At 52.9% G+C, this 21,552-nt stretch overlaps 4 protein-coding genes across 4 annotated transcripts; 1 reads left to right on the forward strand and 3 right to left on the reverse strand.

Moving 5' to 3' along the window:
• Positions 1 to 516: 516 nt before the first annotated feature.
• PV08_11614 (uncharacterized protein) lies at positions 517 to 5,157 on the forward strand (the record flags this gene model as incomplete). The annotated part of the gene is made up of 1 exon (XM_016385922.1): positions 517 to 5,157. One exon carries the CDS (start codon positions 517 to 519, stop codon positions 5,155 to 5,157), a length of 4,641 nt encoding a protein of 1,546 aa, XP_016230866.1.
• A 904-nt stretch (positions 5,158 to 6,061) lies between these two features.
• On the reverse strand, positions 6,062 to 11,138 carry PV08_11615 (uncharacterized protein; the record flags this gene model as incomplete). Its single annotated transcript, XM_016385923.1, has 5 exons — positions 6,062 to 6,500; positions 6,729 to 7,237; positions 7,347 to 9,382; positions 9,445 to 9,534; positions 9,614 to 11,138. 5 exons carry the CDS (start codon positions 11,136 to 11,138, stop codon positions 6,062 to 6,064), a joined length of 4,599 nt encoding a protein of 1,532 aa, XP_016230867.1.
• Positions 11,139 to 13,070: 1,932 nt separating this feature from the next.
• PV08_11616 (uncharacterized protein) lies at positions 13,071 to 14,403 on the reverse strand (the record flags this gene model as incomplete). The annotated part of the gene is made up of 2 exons (XM_016385924.1): positions 13,071 to 13,905; positions 13,964 to 14,403. 2 exons carry the CDS (start codon positions 14,401 to 14,403, stop codon positions 13,071 to 13,073), a joined length of 1,275 nt encoding a protein of 424 aa, XP_016230868.1.
• Positions 14,404 to 19,496: 5,093 nt separating this feature from the next.
• Positions 19,497 to 20,645, reverse strand: PV08_11617 (uncharacterized protein; the record flags this gene model as incomplete). Its single annotated transcript, XM_016385925.1, has 1 exon — positions 19,497 to 20,645. One exon carries the CDS (start codon positions 20,643 to 20,645, stop codon positions 19,497 to 19,499), a length of 1,149 nt encoding a protein of 382 aa, XP_016230869.1.
• Between the last annotated feature and the right edge of the window lie 907 nt (positions 20,646 to 21,552).

Consider the following 21,552-nt stretch of genomic DNA (forward strand, 5'->3'; position numbering starts at 1 on the left):
TCCTGTGCACCTCGTCACTCTTCCACTCACCCTCTCTCAACGCCAATGCTCCAGCTTAGAAATCCGGTTGCATAGTGGAAGGTTCCGTAACCCCCAGCTAAAGTCCGAATGGCCATGTCAATTATTGATGCATTGTTGACCCCAACATCCATGGCTCAGTCCCGTCCCTCTTTATTTGTGCCGTTCCAGTCACATCGTTGCCTTGCTCGCTTGCCCTGTTTCGCAGAAGTCCCTTGGACTGCCATCTACAGCTTTTTCCTTTCTCGGTGTCGATCATCCCTTTCATTTTTTGGTCCTGTGGCATTTGTTCTTCTCTGTTATCTGCTCTTTGCCTCGAGCCACCCCCCACCAGGCTCTCTGCATTCCGTGAAACATCAACACAATAACACGATCTCTACTTGCTGCAGGAAACCATACAGCCAAAATGTTCAACACACATTCAAGGGATATGTACGGGCACAGTTTCCGTCAGCGTGAGTTGCTTGCCCTCCGTCCTCGTTGGCAGGAGAAGAACACATGCTGACCGCCGCAGCGACTGTCAACGATCTACACAATGTCGCTGGCACCGGCCCACTATCTGAAGATTCAACCGCAGTGCAGTCGCCTCGTGATTCAGGTGAGAGCCGTGCTCAACCGCGAGATGGCACGTGGGGTGAACGGGATGTCGGTGGCCCCGTCAGTCGAGAAGACGCCATGGCAGATTATGAGCAGATGAGAAGAGAACTTACGCGATTGAGCTTGCAACGGACGAGAACGCGAGATTCGGCGGCGACAAAACCTAAGAGTAGGCTTGGCAGAACGCGCACCGTGCCTTCGGTCGGCAGGACAGTAACTAGATCTTCCAGGGCCGGTAGTTTTGCAAGTACCTCAAGTGCAGACGATACCGCATCGTTATCGGGCGGAGACGATGACCTTGACCTCGGTGCCTTCCTCAAAGACGGTCATTTTGAAAAGAGAACAGAGACAGGCGAATCGGCCAAGAAGGTGGGCGTTGTGTACGAACATCTAACAGTGAAAGGCGTCGGCGCTCAAGCGACATTTACGAAGACGCTGCCTGAAGCGATCCTGGGAACCTTCGGTCCAGACCTCTACCGACTGGTGACAAAATTTGTCCCAGCCTTGAGAGTGGGCAAGCATCCTCCAACACGAGACTTGATCCACGATTTCACCGGTGTTGTTCGCGATGGGGAGATGATGCTGGTTTTAGGTCGACCGGGATCGGGATGCACAACGTTCCTCAAAGCGATTGCAAACCAACGCGATAGCTTTGCCGGAGTCGAAGGTAAGGTGAGCTATGGAGGTATATCGGCCGAGGACCAGAGAAAGCATTATCGAGGAGAAGTCAACTACAACCCCGAGGATGATCTGCATATGCCTACCCTGACTGTCGGCCAGACTCTGCGGTTCGCATTGATGAACAAGACAAAAATGCACGAGGCTGGCACCATTCCTGTCATCATTGATGCATTGCTGAGAATGTTTGGCATTTCTCATACTTATGGTACACTTGTCGGAGATGGGTACATCCGTGGTGTTTCCGGTGGAGAGCGGAAGCGGGTGGGTATCGCTGAGACTCTGGCCACCAAGAGTTCGGTCGTCTGCTGGGACAACAGCACCCGAGGTCTTGACGCGTCTACAGCTTTGGACTATGCCAAATCTCTTCGAGTCATGACAGACATCTCCAACCGGACCACGTTTGTTACGCTGTACCAAGCTGGTGAAGGCATCTACGAGCTCATGGACAAGGTCTTGGTCATCGAGGAAGGCCGTACCATCTACCAAGGTCCTGCGAGACTAGCACGGCAATATTTCATTGACCTCGGTTTTCAAGCTCCCGATCGCCAGACTACGGCCGATTTCTTGACGTCCGTAGGAGATCCGAATGAGCGACAGTTTCAGCCCGGGAAAGAAGCCTCTACACCCAGGACGGCCGAAGAGCTTGAAGCCGCATTCCGCAAATCCGCAATCCACCAGCAGACCATTGCGGACGTGGAGGAGTACGAGGCCCAGCTACACCAGACAGACTGTGCAAACACCAAACGATTCCAGCAAGCCGTAGAGCAATCCAAGAGCAACAGCAAGCTGGTGTCTTCAGACTCAAGCTACACTGTCTCTTTCTGGCGCCAGGTATTGGCCTGCACTCTCCGTGAGTTCTGGCTCTTTTGGGGTGACAAGACTTCGCTCTACACAAAGGCTTTTATCATTATTGCCAATGCCCTGATCATCGGCTCCCTATTCTACGGCGAGAGTCTTGACACGTCTGGCGCATTCCCTCGTGGCGGTGCGCTGTTCTTTTCGGTTTTGTTCCTAGGTTGGCTACAATTGACTGAATTGATGAGAGCTGTCAGCGGGCGTGTTGTCGTTGCTCGACATCGAGATTATGCCTTTTACCGACCCAGCGCGGTTGTCATCGCCAGAGTTCTCCTTGACTTGCCCGTGATCGCAGTCCAAGCGGTGGTGTTTACCATCATTTTATATTTCATGGCAAATTTGGACGTCGAAGCGGGCAAGTTCTTCATCAACTTGCTCTTCGTCTACGTCAGTACGATCTGTATTACGGCCTTGTACCGGATGTTTGCCTCGCTCAGTCCCACCATTGATGACGCCGTCCGCTTCTCGGGTACGGCGCTCAATCTGCTGCTTATCTTTGTCGGCTACACCATCCCGATGCGAACGTTGACATCCGATGTTATCTGGTTCGGCTGGTTGTACTACGTCAATCCGGTGGCGTATGCATACGAAGCTGTGCTTACAAATGAATTCTCGGATCGAACGATGCAGTGTTCACCGTCCAACTTGGTACCTCAGGGACCGAATGTGGATCCCGCGTACCAGGGTTGTTCGTTGACTGGAGCGACTGTTGGAAGCAACACTGTGAATGGTGCTGCCTATGCTAAGGAGTCGTTTGGCTATTCGCGCTCGCATCTTTGGCGCAATCTCGGTGTTCTGATCGCCTTTACGGTCTTGTACATCCTCGTGACGGCCTGGGCATCGGAGACCTTCTCATTTGCCGAAGGAGGCGGAGGTGCATTGATCTTCAAGAAGACGCGCAAAGCCAAGAAGATGGTAACTCAAGACACGAAACCGACAGATGAAGAAAAGGGGGCTGTTCCTCACGATCCGTCGTCCAGTGGCTCTTCCGAAACGATCCAGGACGACAAGGAGCCAGGGGTCAACAACATCGCTCAGAGCAAGAGTGTCTTTACTTGGGAGAATGTCGAATGTGAAGTTCCGTACCAAGGTGGAAAGAAGAAGCTGCTTAACAAAGTCAATGGCTATGTCAAGCCAGGATTGATGATTGCCTTGATGGGTGCCAGTGGTGCCGGAAAGACGACTCTGCTTAATACACTGTCCCAGCGACAGCGCACCGGAACCGTCTCTGGTGACATGCTTGTTGACGGTCGACCGCTCGGCATTGAATTTCAACGAGCAACTGGATTCTGTGAGCAAATGGATCTCCACGACGAGACCGCCACCATCCGGGAGGCCCTTGAGTTTTCGGCCATCTTGAGACAAGACCGCAACATTCCAAAACAAGAGAAGATTGACTACGTCGATAAGATCATCGACCTGCTGGAGTTGAACGACATTCAAGATGCCATCATTGCCTCGCTGGGCGTGGAACAACGCAAACGGTTGACCATCGGCGTCGAGTTGGCGGCCAAACCGGAGCTTCTTTTGTTCTTGGACGAACCTACCAGTGGTCTGGATTCCCAGTCAGCGTATTCGATTGTCCGGTTTCTCAAGAAGTTGTCGCGGGCTGGTCAGGCCATCATTTGCACCATTCATCAACCTTCATCCATGTTGATCCAGCAGTTTGACATGGTTCTTGCGCTCAACCCAGGCGGAAACCCATTCTACTTTGGACCCATCGGCGAGAACGGGTCGGCGGTGGTTGAGTATTTTGCCAAGCGGGGTACCCAGTGCCCTCCCAACAAGAACGTTGCCGAATTTATCCTCGAGACGGCGGCGAAAGGCGGTCAGCGACGTGCAGATGGCAAGCGAGTCGATTGGAACAAGGAGTGGCTTGAGTCCGAAGAGAATGCTCAAATGCTCAAAGAGATCCAACGGATCAAAGAGGAGAGATTGAGAGAGCCTGTCAAGGAAACGCACACTCAGCGAGCCTTCGCCGCGCCTGTCACCGTCCAAACCCTCGAGCTTACGAAGCGGACGTTCCGCAACTATTGGCGTGACCCTTCGTATTTGTACGCGAAACTCTTTGTCAGTGTCATCATTGGCATCTTCAACGGCTTTACGTTTTGGAAGCTCGAGAACTCGGTGGCCTCGCTCCAGTCGCGTCTCTTTTCGCCGTTCCTGGTCCTGCTCATCCCGCCTACCATCGTCAACGGTGTTGTTCCCAAGTTCTACCAGAGCCGGTCGCTGTGGGAGGCCCGCGAGTACCCGTCCCGAATCTATGGATGGGTCGCCTTTTGTACGGCTCAGGTGGTCGCCGAGATCCCTATGGCCATCGTCTCGTCCGTCGTGTACTGGCTGCTCTGGTACTACCCGACCAACCTCCCCCGTGACAGCAGCGCGGCGGGTTACGTCTTCTTGATGACGATGCTGTTTTACTTGTTCATGTCGAGTTGGGGCCAGTGGATCTGTGCGTTTGCGCCGAGCTTCACCGTCATCTCCAACGTCCTCCCCTTCTTCTTTGTGGTCGTGGGCATCTTCAACGGCGTCGTCCGACCGTACGCGCAGCTGCCCGTGTTTTGGAAGTACTGGACCTACTACCTCGTCCCGTCGACGTACTGGATCGGCGGCGTCCTGTCGGCCACCATGAGGAACCTACCCATCCGATGTCGCGAGGGGGAGAGTACCCTGTTCAACGCGCCTCCCGGCGAGACGTGCCAGAGTTACGCGGGCGCTTTTGTGCGGAGCGTGGGCAGGGGTTACGTCGAGGCCACGGCAAACGGAACGTGCGCATACTGTCCATACGCCAGTGGCGAAGAGTACTTGTCCACCATCAACGTGAGACTGGACCAGAAGTGGAGAGACTTTGGGATCTTCTTGGTCTTTGTCTTCACGAACTGGATGCTCGTTTACTTTTTCATTTACACGATCAGAGTGAGGAAGTGGAGCTTTGGAATGGGGTATTTGTTCGGCGGGTTAGAAAAGGTTGGTGGGTTGATTATCACCCGGAGAGGGAGGAAGTAGGGATGGGGACACTGGACTGAAACCGACGTTGAGATGTTGACGTCGATGTCAGTGTCGATGTTTCAACGCAAGTAGTTATGTTAGACCGTGGTGAAATGAAATTGAAATGAATTGCAAAGGACGATACATACATTTGAAACGGGGTTGGGTTTTATCATGGGTGACGGTGGTGATGTGATCGGAACTCATTAGAATTTAATGATACCTGGGTGTTACTGTAAAAGGAAGGACCGGACCAGTACGAAAATATATTTATTACCTGTTCTTTTTTCTTCTTTCCTCCCCCCTGTTTTTGTCCGACGTCGAGTCTCTCAGTCTCTCTTCGCCGTAACGCCATGTTCTATGCCATCTATTTCTATAACTATGTACATGTATATACATACGCGTATATACTCCCCCCCCCCCCCCACAACCAGTCCTGTGCGTGACAAGATGTGAAAAGCACGCGCAAACACACGTGTGGATTAATATTCCCCCCCTCCCCCTCCCCATTTCCAGTCCCGTAAAGTATATGGTGTATTAAAACCGAGAATGTTCGGTGAGTATGGTCGAAAGGTGGCATTGCCGCAGAGAGAGATGTGGGCAGGTGGAGGTGAGGTGTCTTGCCATGAAGCAGAAGAGGGAAAAAGGAAGCAACGAGCCCATTAGGTGGGTAGGTAGGTAGGTAGGTCGATAGGTTTCCAGGTACTAGGTAGGTAGGTGGCCAGGTTAGGTAAGTAGGTAGACGGTAGATAGATTTCCAGGTAGGTTGGTCGATGGTTTGGTAGGTAGGTAGGTAGATTTGACGAGCAGTAGTAGTTCATCAGGACTGTTACCACCACCGCCACACCACCGTCATCAGCACGATGAAGGAGCAGCACCACCACCACCACCACCATTACCACCACCGGCAACCTTTTTTTTTTTATTTCTCGTTCTGCTGCGTCGGTTCTGGTGCCGACTCCTTCATCGTGGGCTCCGAAACTTCTTCACCCTTCCTGCCGTTCTTCTTCTTCTTAGGCACGCGGACGAGCCAGTACAGGGCCACCGCGCCGAAGATGTTGAACACGATGTACGCCCACATGATGCCGAAGTTGCGCCACATCAAGTTAGGGTGTGCCGAGACGGTGGACAGGAAAGCGTCCGTGTCTCGGGTGGAGCAGAAACTGCAGTTGGCCGTCGCGCCTGGGTCCTGCAGATATCCACCGGACCTGGCGATGTAGGGTTGCATGTACTCCCCGCACGTCTGGCCCGAGGGAGGCGAAAAGTGGACGTATTCGTTGTTGGCGCAGGTGACCAAAGTGTGCGCGACGGCCGTCGAGAGCATGCCGTCTATGAGGTATGTGAATGGTGAGACTCGGTACCTGTTGAAAGAGAGAAAGAAGACAAGAGCATTTTGTTAGTTGGTCAAAACAGTAGAAAAAGGTATTGAGTTGAGTCGAAGGGATTGAATTGAGTCGAGTCGGGTTGGGTTGGGTTGAGTGAGTGCATGAGTGAGTGTAAGGTGAATGGGTGAGTTAGAGAAAAAGAGAGAGAGAGACAGAGTGTAGGTGAACGCGCGAAAAGAAACAGGAAAGCAGAGAGACACGTACATAAAGATCCAAAATCCAGGCAGTGCTTTGGGACCGACCAGTACGCCACAAAAGAGTAGAGTCAGTGAAAACATCAAGTTCGCAATATTACCACCGGTCTCGGCCGTCTCGATACCTGCAATCACCATGTGTGCACAGGTGCAAGTAAATAACAAAAAGGCCAAGATGAACAAAAACATCAGGGCACCTCGTTCGTGGACGGCGTTCGTGGGTTCGGCGTTCTCGTAGAGACCGATGGGGTAATACCAAGTCACGAAAATCAGCAGGGCACAGAGCGCCGACCACGGCAACTCGACGATGATGTTGGACATCATGAAGGCTTGCCAGGAGTACGCTTTGCTGGGACGTTCGCGGACCTCGTACAACGCACGCTGCGTCACGAACAGTGGCATGATTTGCTGGACGAGTTGGCCAAAGATGGTCATCAGCATGAAGATGCCAAACATCTGGTTCGTGAGCCCTTGGATCGTGTTGCGGGCTTTGAAGAAGGAGAAGCCGATAAACATGCCCTGCATCACCACGCTGGTTAGATCTCATTGTGAAAGGTTCGAAGTCGTCGTCGTCGCTAGCCCTCACCACGAATGACAGGAATAAGGAAGACGAAAAAAAAACACATACCGAAGCAATACACAATGACAGTTTACTGTAAATGTAAGATGGTGTACGCCAGTACTGTTCAAAGACGCGTTTCAGGACCTCGTAGAGCTGTTGGTAGAACGGGGCGGCAAATTCGCGATAGCTTGCTTTGTTTGTGGGATCCGAGGTCGCCCGGGCCAGTTTACATCGTTCGTCCTTCATGGTGTCAAGCTCTTCATGAACCGCGCGCTTTTCCGGGGAGTTGCGCCACGTTTCGACCCAATCGATGTCCGTGTGCGAACCGGGAGCAGCGCCGATGACTTCGAGCATCCATTCCGCTGGGTTTGCGTCTGGAGGACAGGCATGCGCACCGTTGCGTTCGAAGTAGCTCGTCAAGATCTTGGACGATTCACCGACTTGGCCAAAGTAGACGGTCCTGCCGCCCTTGGCGAGGAAGAGCAAGCGGTCGAAGCGCTGGAAGAGCATGGCTGAAGGCTGGTGAATCGTGCACAAGATGGCCTGGCCGTTGTTCTTGAGTTTCTCGAGCAAGTCCAAAATGGACCATGACGTTTGCGAGTCCAGACCAGAGGTAGGTTCATCCAGGAAGAGCAAGAGTTGAGGCTTCGCGGCTAGTTCGACACCAATGGTGAGACGTTTTCGTTGTTCGACGTTGAGACCCTCTCCGGGCACACCGACAACCGCATCGGCGTATTCGGTCATCTCGAGTAGTTTGATGACTTCGTTGACGTAGCGGAGTTTTTCTGCACGAGGAACATGGGCTGGCTGACGGAGGAGGGCGCTAAAGTTGAGGGCCTCACGGACAGTCGACGTTTCGAGATGGAGATCCTGCTGTTGGACGTAACCTGTCTTGCGCTGGAATGAGTCGTCGCGCTGGAGACCATCGACAAGCATTTCACCCGAAATGACACCCATGGTCACTCGTGTCGCAAGGACGTCGAGAAGCGTAGTTTTACCCGCACCAGAAACACCCATGAGAGCTGTCAGTGTACCCGGCTTGACCCAACCGTCGACGTGGTCCAACAATCTTCGTTCTCCACCTTTGACCTTGATATCGTAACAGACGTTCTTCCATTGAAAGATGGCGGTTTGCTTTTGAATGACGCTGGAAATGGGCTGCAGTTCACTGTGATCTTTGTCTGCTGTGACAAAAGCGCCAGAGCTGCCGCCTTCTGCGTCCGATGCAGGTAGCTTTTTGAGTGCAGCTGGTTGTTGTCCCCGTCGGAAGACGAGTACTTCACCCTTTGACTTCTTAGCAGAGACGAACTCGGCAGCCACGAGGTAGGTGAACATAAGACCGAACAAAAAGGCCCAGAGAATGCCGAAGTTCCTCCACTTGTGCGAAGCGTAGTATTTGTAGGCACTGTTGATGTAGACATCGCCATCCACAAAGGTCTGGCCAGGTACAGATCCGACGGCGGAACAGACGCGATGTGCTATCCCTTCGCCATATCCGGATCCACTGGGAACATATGTGGCGCAGTCGTACCTTTGACCGTGGAACTCGTTGATCATCAAAGCTTCAAAGCCGTATGCTACCGGGTCGAGGTAGTTAATCCATCGCGCCCAACCCAGCATGTAGTTGACAGGGATGGCGAAGCCGGTATAAATAACGATAGCCAGGATGAGAATGGCCGCAGGTGCGAGGGCCTGGCTTAGTGTCCGAGAGACCGAGGCGATAGTCCGGAACAGCATACTCATGACCAAGGTGAGGAAAAAGGAAATAAGCAGGAAGAAGAAGAATGCTCCAGCTTCTCTTCTCAAGTTCGTCAAGAAGTACAAGGTGATGTTGAAGGTGAGAGTGTTGAAAATCTTATAAGGCATATCCGTCAGCATGGAGGCGAACGCTTCGGCCGAGGGATGATACAGGGCATATCGGGCATGCTTCTCGACTATTGGCCTTTGGGCGTACAGGGTCAAGATTTCCAAAGCAGAGCCGAACGCGTTCATCAGGATGGCGAAAAAAATTAGGGCGCCCCGGGAGTAGAACGAATTGGTGGTATGGTCAAGATTGTAGAAGATGGAGCCGATGATGAAAGCGAGCGAAGTGTTGCCAAAAACTGCATATTGTCAGAGGGATACTATAGAGACAGATGAGGCAGGTAATCAGATTGCCACTTACCCTGCGTTAAAGTGAGACTGGGATCGGCCGCAAGTCGCTTAAAACCACGCCATAGACAAAGGCGAACTTGTTGGCCGTAGGACAGAGTATCTGCTCGAGGATTAGTACTTGGAAAGCAGGGAAGTTGCAGAGGTTGCATCTCATGCAACACGAGAAAATAAGGACTCACATGGCGAAGACACTCTTTGTCGTTTGGCCTGTTGCAATTTTCGAGATTCCTTGAATCTCTCCAGGTCGGGTCCACCAATGGGGTGTTCTCGATTGAAAGCTTCGATCTCCTCAAGCAAGCGCGCTCGGTCCGGGCTATCCTTCCAGGCTTGTGCAAACTCGTCTGGCGTGCGAGGGACTCTGTTTTCGAAGCCCTCACGTACGATTCTTTCTGAAGGGCTTGTCATGGAAGTCAAGAAATCGGCCGTGGTTTGACGATCCGGACAAACGAAACCCAGGCGAACGAAGTAATCTTTTGCCTCATCCTTGTGGCCGAAGTAAATCTGACGTCCTTCGTAGAGAACGATGGCCTTGTCGAAGATGTCATACGCGCTTTGCGGTGCCTGGTAGATGGCGACCGCGGCCGCCGAGTTCAGGATGTCGGTTGAAATTCGCAGGCTCTTGCAGAATTCAATGGCATTGGCACTGTCCAAGCCACGAGTACTGTTGTCCCAGCACTGCAGCGGAGACATGTTCAAGAAGGCCTCGGCGATACTGACACGCTTGCGTTCACCTCCACTCACTCCTCGGACGAAGTCGTTGCCCACCTTGGTGTTGAAGGTGTGACGAATGCCAAACATGGCCATGATAACATCTCGCATGTGCTCGGCGTACATGTTTCTCGAAACGCCCCCAGGAACATGTCGAGGCGCTCTTGCGCGAGCGGCAAAGTACAGAGTATCTCCCACGGACAATTGAGGAAAGTGGACATCCTGCTCGGCGGTGTATATTGCTTCGCCACGGAAGTGTTTGTGCATCTCCTGGTAACTGATACCCTGGTAATTGACGTATGAGCCTTCATCCACGTTGAAACCATGGGTTTCTCCTGCAATGGTTTTGAGGAAAGTTGAGCACCCGGATCCAGGAGGACCCAAGACAACAAGCATCTCTCCAGGCTTGATCAGGCCGTCAAAGTTGCGAAGGATGTCGATTCGGCGTTGCCCAACGCCCATCAGCCTGCGAGCAATCCCGACACTTTCGAGCCAGATATTGCCTACCGACTTCTGATAATCTGTTGCCGCTCCGAAACCATGCGCACTCAGATTACGGAAGGCAACACCTGCGGTCCTTGCGAGGAAGCGATCGTCCGAGGACTCTAACTGGAACATGGCCTTTGTCCATGCGCGCGGTCTGAAGTTTTCCGAAGCAGGATCGAGACTGGAGCCTGGTTCTGCATGAAAGGGATTGGCACCAGCCGTGGAACCTATTGAGTCGCGAGTAAACTGCCGAGCAAGCTCTCTTATCTGCTCGTGGCCTTCCTCGTCCTCTGAGCCGCTCGAGCTCTCCAGCTTTGCTTCTTGAATGGCTTCGATGTCATGCTTGGAGGACTCGTTGGTTGTCCGACGGTCTAGGTCATGCGAGCGTCTGCTAAACGGATGATATGTTTCTTCGACTTCGCTGCTCCGTCGGTGGAGGCCAGGTGCACCAGCACCACGCATCTCGGCAGTGTGGTCCGCGTTGGCGGTGAAATTCCCCACGAGAGACATATCGACGATGTCTTGCAGGTGGGGAGGACTGTTGTCTGTATATTTCCCAGAGGTCTCGGTGTCCCAATTGATTTACACTTCAATGTTAGTTGACTCGAAGGGATATGGTATGGCCAGAAAGCTTAAAAGGAACGTAACTGGTAAGTAAGCAAGAATAGAAGCAGAGGATTCCGGTGGGAAAAATAGTGCGAATGTCTATTACAGCAAGGTCAAGGAGATATATACAGTCGAAAGGAAGAATATGATGTCTGTGGCACGATCGCTGGGGCCCGCTGTGAGAAGGACGAAGACGCAATATTCATCGGATGCAGAACCACCGAAAGGACAAAAAAAACACAAGAGATGACGGCACAATCCTTAACGCCGGACAAGAGACCAAGCCATCAATAATAGATGGGAGGACGGAGTAGAAACCGCATGATGGGAAATTTGAAGCCATGGCATGGAGTGAAGTTGTCGAGGCTGCAGGCATAAACGCGAGGCTGCCGGAAAAGGCATTCGACCGTTCCTGGTCTATGCTGTGACTGGTGTTTATGCATCGGATCTCGGATGGTTCGCCGCCTTGCACAAGTATAGGATCGTCTGCATCCGGGGCGCATAGAGTTTTGCATCCGAGAACATCTCAAGTATAACTACTGTATCCACCCAGAACAACTGAACGAAACTCTCTTGAGTGCTACAGACAATCACAAGTACTAGTAATATTGATCTTTTCGATTCGCAATGAACGAGGCGCAGAGGATTGGCATCGTGCTTTGAGATGCGGAGTACGAGGAGGAATACGACGTCGGTCGTTGCGATCTGTTTCCCACCCGCAGGTATCAAGTACGATCATGCCTACATACTCATGTATCATGGCGCCGCCCTTCCAACGTGTCCTAGTACGTACACACTGACCAGATCGCTACCAAGATGGCGCGTACGTAGAGATAGCATTATAGCCCGTCGACCTCGGTCAGGCATTGTCGTGGCCATCGCCGGGAAGTATATAGCAGAACACCTCAGACCGAACACTCCTCCTCTGACAGCAGACACGTAGATCCCAAAAGGCAGGATGGTTGCTGTGATGTCCTTGTGTAGCCGGAACTGTAGTACGACCTTGTCAAACGACCTTGTCAGATCTCCTACACAGCCTTGCCCTCGCGAGTGTGTGTCACCAATAGGGAATGATGCAGCTGAAGCAAAGACTGAGTATTGTACGACTAATAAAAGGACGGATGCATAAACGGCGACCCAATCTATCCGTTCCGAAAGCCTGTATACCTGAGTGGACTCTCCTAAACCCCCGTATAACACCAGCGTATTCCTTGCCCTTTGGGGAAACCCTAAACCCAGACAAAACCCACGGCGATCGTTCTTATCTATCTTACTCCGTCTCACGCTCGCTCGCATTGCTCGCACAATCAATGTCCATGCCATGGTTCGTTCGTTGTCATGATTCCTGCCTGACACAACGGCACTTTGCACGCTTCCGGGCTCCGGAACGCTGGTACATCGACCTGCTTGGACTTTCTTGTTGGTCTCGCGAGCACGCGACCATCGTTTCTGCCATTTCGGTTGCTCCTAGACTCCCATCCATTGCAAGATCAAATGGCCTCTGGAAGAATCTCAAAAATTGCTGCTCAACGACAGCTTTTGGTTGCTAATACTACATAGTGTTTCATCTGCTCATTACCGAGGCAAACCGCACATACATCATATCATATCTCCTCACATATCATCTACTGATCGTCTTATGTTTATCTCATGCCGGTCCAGCAGCAAACAACCATGTAAAACACCCGCTGATATCAAGACAGATTGCTACCTGGTCATGCCAACGAAAAGATTGGAGAAGACATGATGGAGAAGTGTCCTGCATGGGACTGGAAGTGGAGAGGGAGTCATGGGTGAAGACCCATTGGTGTCCAAGCCGAGAAGAGATGCATTGGCTCAAAAGCCTGTGAATAGAACGTCAAGTTCGTCGACATCAATCTGCTCGGGACTCATCATGGCCCAGGAAGATTCATCAATGTCGAGATCGTCCAGTTGTAGTCCCGCATTCATCCTCCCCATGGTAGAGGAAGGGTCTTGTCTTGCTTGGATCATGGGACTGCTGGAAAACAGTTTCTGCTCGGGAGGGTTGAGGCCTGGATGCGACTGTCCAAATAGTTCCATTCCCAGTTCACGGTCACGGCTCTGGCGCTGCTCTGGGGTCTCTTCAGTCACTTCAACCATGGTTGTGTCCACCTCAACCGAGGGCTGGACGACGAGACCGTGCAAGCTCACGCCACGAGCACGCACAGCGGTGGCTGTTTCGGTGAATCCCCTCTCATCGGCCTCGAGCGGTGGGCTAGGGGCACGATTTGGTCTGCGCCGCACTTCAGCCAGGCCGTCTGGATTCAAGCTACTGCGATTGCTGTAGGGCTCGCCAGGGGTAGGGGGTCGCATGGGGTCTTCTTGGTCCAATTCTGGAGAGTAGAGTTCTACTTCCGGACTGGGTGACAACCGTGCTCTTTCCCGCTGCTCCAAGTCTATCTCGTCCTCAGTTTGGCTGTGCTCAGAGACACTCGGAGTGAGAATCTTGGCTTTGACAATGGATGGCGGGAGGATATCGTCCGACGAGGTGGGCAATGGAAGGCGTGGTTGAGTGGTGAGGAAGAAGAACACCTTTCTTGGGTGAACGGGTATAAGCTCTTTCGCCAGAGGGCACGGTGACAATGCGGTCCATGGGCGTTTCAGATACAGGCTGAGACGGGAGGATAGGAGGGCAGCTGGGTTTGCAGAACTGTAGACATGTTTAGCGTTGGGTATATCCTAAAGATCATTCAAGGTGGGAAACTCACTGTGCAATGCTCGAGTTTGTAGAAGCGAGAATGGCCGCGAGATCTTTGATGAGGTGCGGACGGTTGCCCGTCTTCTCCAATTGCGCAATGACCGCAATGACAATGTCGTCGTTTATGCCTTCAGTATCGATCTTCCGTGCAGGCTGCGCATCAAGCCTGGGGGAAGGTGGAGGCGTCTGCTCTGAGGGGGGTCCTCGTGGCAATAGAGTAGGCTCGGGCAGGCCGAGGGCAGGAGAGCCGGTCTTGGATCGAGGCGACGACACAGGAGAGAGAGGCTCATCGGAGTCGTGGGAGCGTTTCAATTTCTTTGCAGGAGGAGATTGAGTGGTGTCGGGGGTTGGTGTAGCCTTCAGACTCGGGCGGTGTACACGAGACCCATTCGGGAGATGGATGCCCAGCGAGGGCAGGGAGAGAGACTTCCGGCGAGTGTTGTAGGGCATGGCGAGGCAATGTCATGTGGTGGTGGCAGCAAGATGAGCGTGTCGTCGCAGAAAGCTCTGTCTAACGACACTGAGGACGGACAGAGGAGACAGAGACAGTGCCCGGAAGTAGAGTATGGCGAAATGTCGTGGTAGGGAAAATGTATGGGACGGGGGTTGCGAATGATGATGATTCAGGCTGCGGTCAGGTTTGACAAGGGAGAGTCGCCAGTGTCACAGCGACAGGCGTAGTCGAGTGATTGGAGGGCGAATGCAGCTGGAATGCGTGGCTGTAATGCAAGGTGCCGGAGAAGGGGGGAATGGAGCAATAGGGATTCTGGAAATCCTGCGACAAGGATGCCGGGAGCAGCTCGACCGGTGGTGTTCTCGCCTCCCTTGCGTCCCAAGATCTCGCTAACCACTTGGTTGGTGATTGTGGTCAAACAGCGGTAAGCAACGACGACAGGATCTCGCGCGCTCTCGGTAGCAGTGTCGGCGACCGGGAGCCAGAGTGTGTAGGTCCCGAAAATTTGTTTGTATAGGGACGGGGACGGTGTTGAACGCGGCTCGCCCCAGGGTCCAGCTGTTTTGGCGAGGAGGGTTCGTAAGAGGCAGGATTTCCGGGGGGGGCTTATTGTACTAGGCGCGAGAATATAGGTACGTAGAGGCCACGGTCACGGCCACAGGGTTCGGATGGCGAGGGATGGTACTATACAGACAGAATGTACGGACAAGAAGCGAGTTTCCTGGGATGGGAATGCTCAGCAGGAGCCAGCAGGAGCAAGCTGAAGAGAGAAGAGGAAGATGAAGGCGGAAGGAAATTCAGGCGAAGCGAGGCGAGGCGAATGTTGGTACGTGTAGTATGATGCAGAATGCCGGGTTCTCTAGCTATGGCAGTGGCAGTGGCAGTAGCCGGGAGGCGTTCGTCTGTCGATGGGCAGGGACCTTTGGGTGTCTCTCGTAGGGTCAGCGACTCAGCGCAACGCAAAAACCCTCGTCTCCATCAGAGGCCGACGACGAGGGAAAAATGTGGCCCATACTGAAAAAAAAGAAGCGGGCCGCCCAAAGCAGGATCGAAAGGGCTGTGAGATCCGAGAGTCGACTAGACACACACTAGGCGCCGAACGCTAAAGACGGGGGTCTCGCACTAAGGACCGGTCTAGGCCTAAAGGGGGAAAATTCCAACGCCTAAACCGTCATGAGTCAGTGCTAAGTTGAGCGCGGATGCGTCGTAGAGCCATTTGCGGCCTGCCACTATTCATGCTTCACACTCTCCTCGAGGTTTGGTTGGCCTGTCATCAACGTATTACGTCTAATCCAACCTGTGGCCATTGACCAGCCTCGGTAGTGAACCTGGCGCCAGGTATCATCGCTCCGGCATTGGAAAGCCAGAATCTGGGCTAATGTTGGGAGCCTAGAACAAGGCAAAGAAAGGAGGGATATACTCGTATTGCCATATACTGCACCATCGACACCAGAAATGGGCACCAGGGACTCCGGATCCCACCGGCAGGCAACATATGGTGATGGTGGCGGTGGTGTGAGACAGTGCGATAGGTGATGTTATTGTGATAGAAGCGGGATGGCTGACCCTTCACTCGAATCGTAGCCAGTGCTCCTCGTCACTGGAACGTGGCCACCCAATCGAAGCCGATTATCCAGGTGAAGGGTTCCTGGCTGGACCTCGTACAGCGCGACGTCCGGATAGATAGAGGCCTCTGCACACATGAAAGCAAAGCGAGCCATGCAGCCTACGTTGTCGTTCATCGCGAACTACCTCCGACCGACGAAGCAGACCACTATATCGAAGCCAGGATCCGGCCATAGCAGGACCACGTTGGATAGGATCGCCAGGAAAGCCAAGTGTTTTGGCGCATTGCTGACACTGCTGGTGGTGTGGTTGTATGACGGTAGGATGTTGTAACATGTAACATGGGCCATTCAGAAATGGCATACTTGGTCAAGGTTTAGCTGCAGCTGCATCCTCCAGGGGGTGGCTCTTGGGGCCCTGTTAGGGGCCTAGCAGGCCTGCAGTCCGCTTTCTAGGCTCGTTAGGCGCGAGAAGGGGCCGCTGGAAATGCTTAAAAGAGGGACTCACTAAGGCCTCACTAGGCTCCTCAATGACACCGCGCACCGCTTTTCTCCCACCGCTGCAGGCCAATCGCTCGCTTGCGAATCTGCTCCACCGCAACCCATCCACGCTAATAATATTTTTTTTTTGAAAATCTCTTTTCGCTCACGCTGGATTATTCCGCAAACGATCGCACTGTATACAGTGTCAATCCAGCCAGTCCACAGCAGCTAATTGCAAAGCCCCGTCATGCATCTGCCGTCCCATTGCTTGCAGCCAGAAGTTAGAGGCAGCTTCAGGCATCACAAACAGCCGTTGCTCAGGACTACACTCCCATCCTCATTTCAGCCCGCTAACAACGGTGTAACCTGTCGGCTATTGACAGCAAGCCACGGTGGACTGGTATCGTGAGTCTGGGCTGTCAAGCAAACAGCCAGCGACGATGGCAGCGGTAAGGAACCAGCCTCTGTCAGGTCGCGATCTCAGATCTCCCCCCTCCTCAAACAAGCAGCACACCATTGCCTCCAACGACTCGAATCGCCTCGGTCGCATCAGCTTCTCGAAACCCATATGCCAATAATTATGGCTGACGTATATCTCGGCGACCAAGCCCTGTCAAGCGTGGCAGTGGAAAAGAAGGTTCACCTGAGGAGTCCACTTACCGATGTTCCGCTGGGCCTCTGCCAGAGGTTGCAGGTTCGTCACGTGACAATACCCTATCTTGTGCCGCGACTTGTGAAAGTCTGTCCCAGCACGTCCGAAACGAGTAGCCGTTTGGGGCAGCGACCTTCAGATTATTGAAAGACCGTGCCCAAGGTGTGTACAATCACAATCGGCAATCAAGGGCGGCTCGAAGCGACGAACCCTTCCTTGCGTATGCTCAACACCTCAGATGCAGATTATTGATGACCATAGCTTCAGTTCAGGTGCCCCAAAACATGTCGCTGTCCCGAAGCGGCTGTCAAAACATGCACTTACCTGACAGACGTCGTTCAAACGCAGCACGGATCCGAAGGACCATGCAACATCATATTAATCTATCCGAAAACACCATCATCTTCTCTCCAGGTCGTCCTTATCTTCAATGATCTGGCGATAGATCCCTTTCGAGAGCCGTCGAAACCGACCGCGAGAGCCACTAACACGGCCATCTTCCAACTAGATGTCACATTTGTGTAGGTGCAACCCTATTTGCCCACAGTCCTGTACCAGTACAGTACCTTTTCCCCGCAAGCAATGACAGGGAAGCGTCTCTTGATTCTCTCTGCGCTTATCGTGCAGGCGGATTTGCGAACCGCTTACAACTGCCAATAGTCTAGGGCGGTCCAGGGATGGCACAGACACTTCTCCAAGCCCGCAGCATCACTGGACGGGATGATTCGAAGAGAGTTTGCCTTTACCGTACGTTGTCTGAGGCACTAGTTTCGCACATGCTTGAATGCATTAACTCGAGCTGGGAATCGAATACCGCATGGAACGGTACCGGCTTCTGATCTCCATGTTACTCACATGCTCCTGTCTCGTTCTCAGAAGCACGATGCCCGCCATCACCAGAGTCTATAGCATGTGGATGTGGTGTCAGACTGACTCCGCTTCAGGTCTCTTCACCAACAGTTTTACTATTCTAACACTCCCGCCGAACCTGGATGTGTACAGTGATGTAACGACAGAGAACAAGCACAGGATGCGGAGACGGCCTCGACCATCATAAACCACTTGTGCCAGCAAAGTGACACAATTTACTCCTCTTGGGTGATTCAATTCAACGACCATATCGCCAATGCGGGGTTGTGGCACAGCTGTTCCATTCCACCGATCCTTGGGCCTGGATATATTATCATCGATTATCGCAGACTTTGCCCAACCTGTGTGAAGTGAGTATTTGAGCACTGTCATCCCTTCTCGCCTGCGTCGCCAATTGCATGCATTTCTGAATCTGTTAGGTTCTGCCCTCTGTGAGACTACTTAGATGGTTTGGGCTTAGCAAACGTTTATAAACGTACTTTGTGGGACACGACGACGCTCCTCTTGCCGATCAATTCAATCCATGTCTGCTTTTGCCTACAAAAGAAGGTATAGAGTTTAAGTGAGATTCCCATCTGCCGACTTTCTTTCCCAAACATTCCCCCCCCTTTCCGATTGCATGATCCCCCTCCCATGCCGTGCATTTTCAAATCGATCGCAAGCGTTGCTACCACGTCAACATCGTCCCAATCGGGACCGCAGACAGTCTGTTCTAGTTGGTACAGTAGGTAGGTATTGGCACTCCTGGTCTATCACCCTTGCAGGTGACCCCAAGTCAACATGTACCTTATTTCTGAACGGGGACGCACGAAGTCTGTATTTTCGTACTCGTACCTGCATCCTGCAACCCCCCCCCTCTTCACAACCCTGTACTTACCTAGATAGTCGTCCGAACACGATGCGGCATGATCTAGCCTACAAGGCCAGTTGGTGGGTGTGGGACTCGTCGTGTCGTCGTGTCGTCGTGGCATGGGGCATCGCCTGGACCAATATCAATACCCCATCACCATTTACGATTCCTCGTATCTACGATACCACCATGTCTGCACGTTTACTGTCGGAGTGGTGTATTGTATGCGTGTACATGTGTGTGTGTGTGTGTGTGTCTTCGTACAGTTCACGTCAATCCACGTGCTGTTTACCGACATGGGTGTAAACAAATTTTGCCCCCCCTTAGGTTACCTACTGACACTGTAGGTAGGTAGGTGTCTTCTCATGGGTCATCCACGGAGAGAGAGATATGCACTGCGGACCTCAAGGTCTATGTTATCAAGCACCACCGGCTCTTGTACTTAAAGTCCTGAGACCATCCATCTGTATACAGCCTGCGATACTCGTCAAGTAAATAGTCTTTACAGAACTCACTATGATCGCGTGACGTGGGAATATATACAAAAGCACGAGGCGACATGAGAATACATACGCACAGAGTATTTATGTACATATCCACGTATACAAATAGTATTATGCACCAAGGTTACGGTACGGTACAGTTCGGTACATACCGACTAAGGGAGCCTCACCAAATCTTCCACCAAGCCGACTTACTCTGTTCCGATCCAGGAGCAGCAGCAGCAGCAGTAACAGCAACAGCATCGCTCGAGCTGGTCGCATTTGCAGTCGTCACCTCTTTCTCCGCCGCTCTCTGCCTCGGGTTCGGCCTCAGAACATACTCATACGTCGTACCGAGATGATACCTCCTCTTACTCTCGACGACCAGCCCGCTGTCCTGGATGATCTGGTCAATGTCCTTGTTATTCCAGCAGCCGTACCGATGAGCGTGCAATTTGGCGTTGTTGTCTAAGAAGCGATTGACGAAGCCGTAGTACGACCTGCCGTGTTCCAGCAGGAGAATCTTTCCACCTTTGTCAGAAACTGTACTCTGCGGCTCTCTCTCTGCTGTGTTTTTCTCCGACTCTTGCGCTTCCTCTTCCGCTCCATAATCTATTTTTCGTTGTTGTGGTTCCTCCTCCTTCAGCGCCTTCGCGCCCAGACTCACACCCGTGCTCCGCTCCCCAGGCTGTCTGACCAACTCACCCAACCGTCTCAGAAATGCCACGGGGTTCGCCATACTACACACCCCCATGGTCTGTACGATGGTGTCGAAGCCGCCGTCGGGCCGCGCGATGAGTCTCCTGTCGCTCGCGTCGCCCACGACGAACCTGACGTCGCCTCTGAACTTGGCAATGTTCTCGGTGTGGTCCTGCATGTGCTCAAACTTCTTCTGGGCCTGGTAGACCATGATCTCGCTGAGGTCGTTGAGCACGAGGCTCTTGATGCGCCTGTCCCGCGGCGTGCGGAGCGGGTCGAGGTTGTAGTACTGCAGGTTCCGACCCGTGCCTGCGCTGACTTCTAGCACGTTCCCAACCGCCTGGCGACACAGGTTCCGGCGCCGCTTGCCGAGGAGCATGAAGTGCTCCGAGAAGTCGACCTCGTCGTCGAAGTTGCGCGAGAGGTCCATCCACCGAGACGACACGTCGGCGTTCTGTGGCAGGTCCAGCATCTGCGATTCCGCCACCGCCCGCCGGTACGACGTGTACATGTACATCAGGTACGTCGAGAGGATGAACCCGACTCCGCAGACAGAGTAGAAGTACAGGTTGAAAGAGCGGCCGGTGCGGCGGGACGCGAGACTGGTGCGAGGGGATGGAGGAGGCGGAGGAGGCATGCTGTTGCTGTTGCTCGTGCTGTCGCCGACCTTGTTTGCGCGTGTCGGTGGTGGAGGTGGCGGACGAGGGAATGTCGTCGACGATGCGAATCTTCGTGGTGGAAATCCATTCCTATAACGGGTCGTTGTTCTTGTAGTAGGAGGGCAAGTCGGAGCCGAGTAAGGAGCATAGCGAGAGATTCCTCGCAGTGTATGTATCTCGGGCATCTTCTTTCGCCATGACTCCGCACATGCTCGCTTCAACAATAGTGATAATGCGAGGTGAGGGATTCTCGACTTTCCCAATGAGGACGCAGTCAGTGCGAGTTCCGCCATGGCTACCTTTAGGCTGGCTGTGCTCGTAGCGTCCGGAGGGGGTGTGGTCATAACATCTCTGCTGGGACAAGGATCGAGATGGACTGAGGCAGGTCAAGTACCGTGCAGGACAATGGTGTTGTCGAGGGTGAGGCTGGACAATAGAAGAACACTGTCATTCTACGCTTTATTTTTCTGGCAGCTCCGAGTCCAAGTCGATGCGGAGATGGTGCGAATACGAGGTTCTGCGCTGCTTTTACTTGGGAGGGACTAATTAGGTGGTAGTTAGTTCGGCTCCACCACGAGGCTCGCTCCCCCTTACACTGCAGCATCTCCCCAAGCGGACCACCCTCTCAACAATAGACTCATACAAACAACGTTCTCTTTACCTTCTAATGACCATGTGGCTTGAAATGCCTCTGCACTCTACTGGCCACGGGACCGAGTACTTGTAGTCCTGTCCACAACGGAGGCCACAGACTTGTCGTAGCAAGCCATGAAGCATAATGATGATATGAAAGATACGGATCAAAAACAAAGAGCAACTATTTAATGCAACTTCACGGGTCCAGATTCGAAGTTGCCTCGAAGTTGCCTCTTCAAAACAGATCAT

This window comes from Exophiala spinifera, assembly GCF_000836115.1.
Source record: "Exophiala spinifera strain CBS 89968 unplaced genomic scaffold supercont1.9, whole genome shotgun sequence".
Classification (NCBI taxonomy): domain Eukaryota; kingdom Fungi; phylum Ascomycota; class Eurotiomycetes; order Chaetothyriales; family Herpotrichiellaceae; genus Exophiala; species Exophiala spinifera.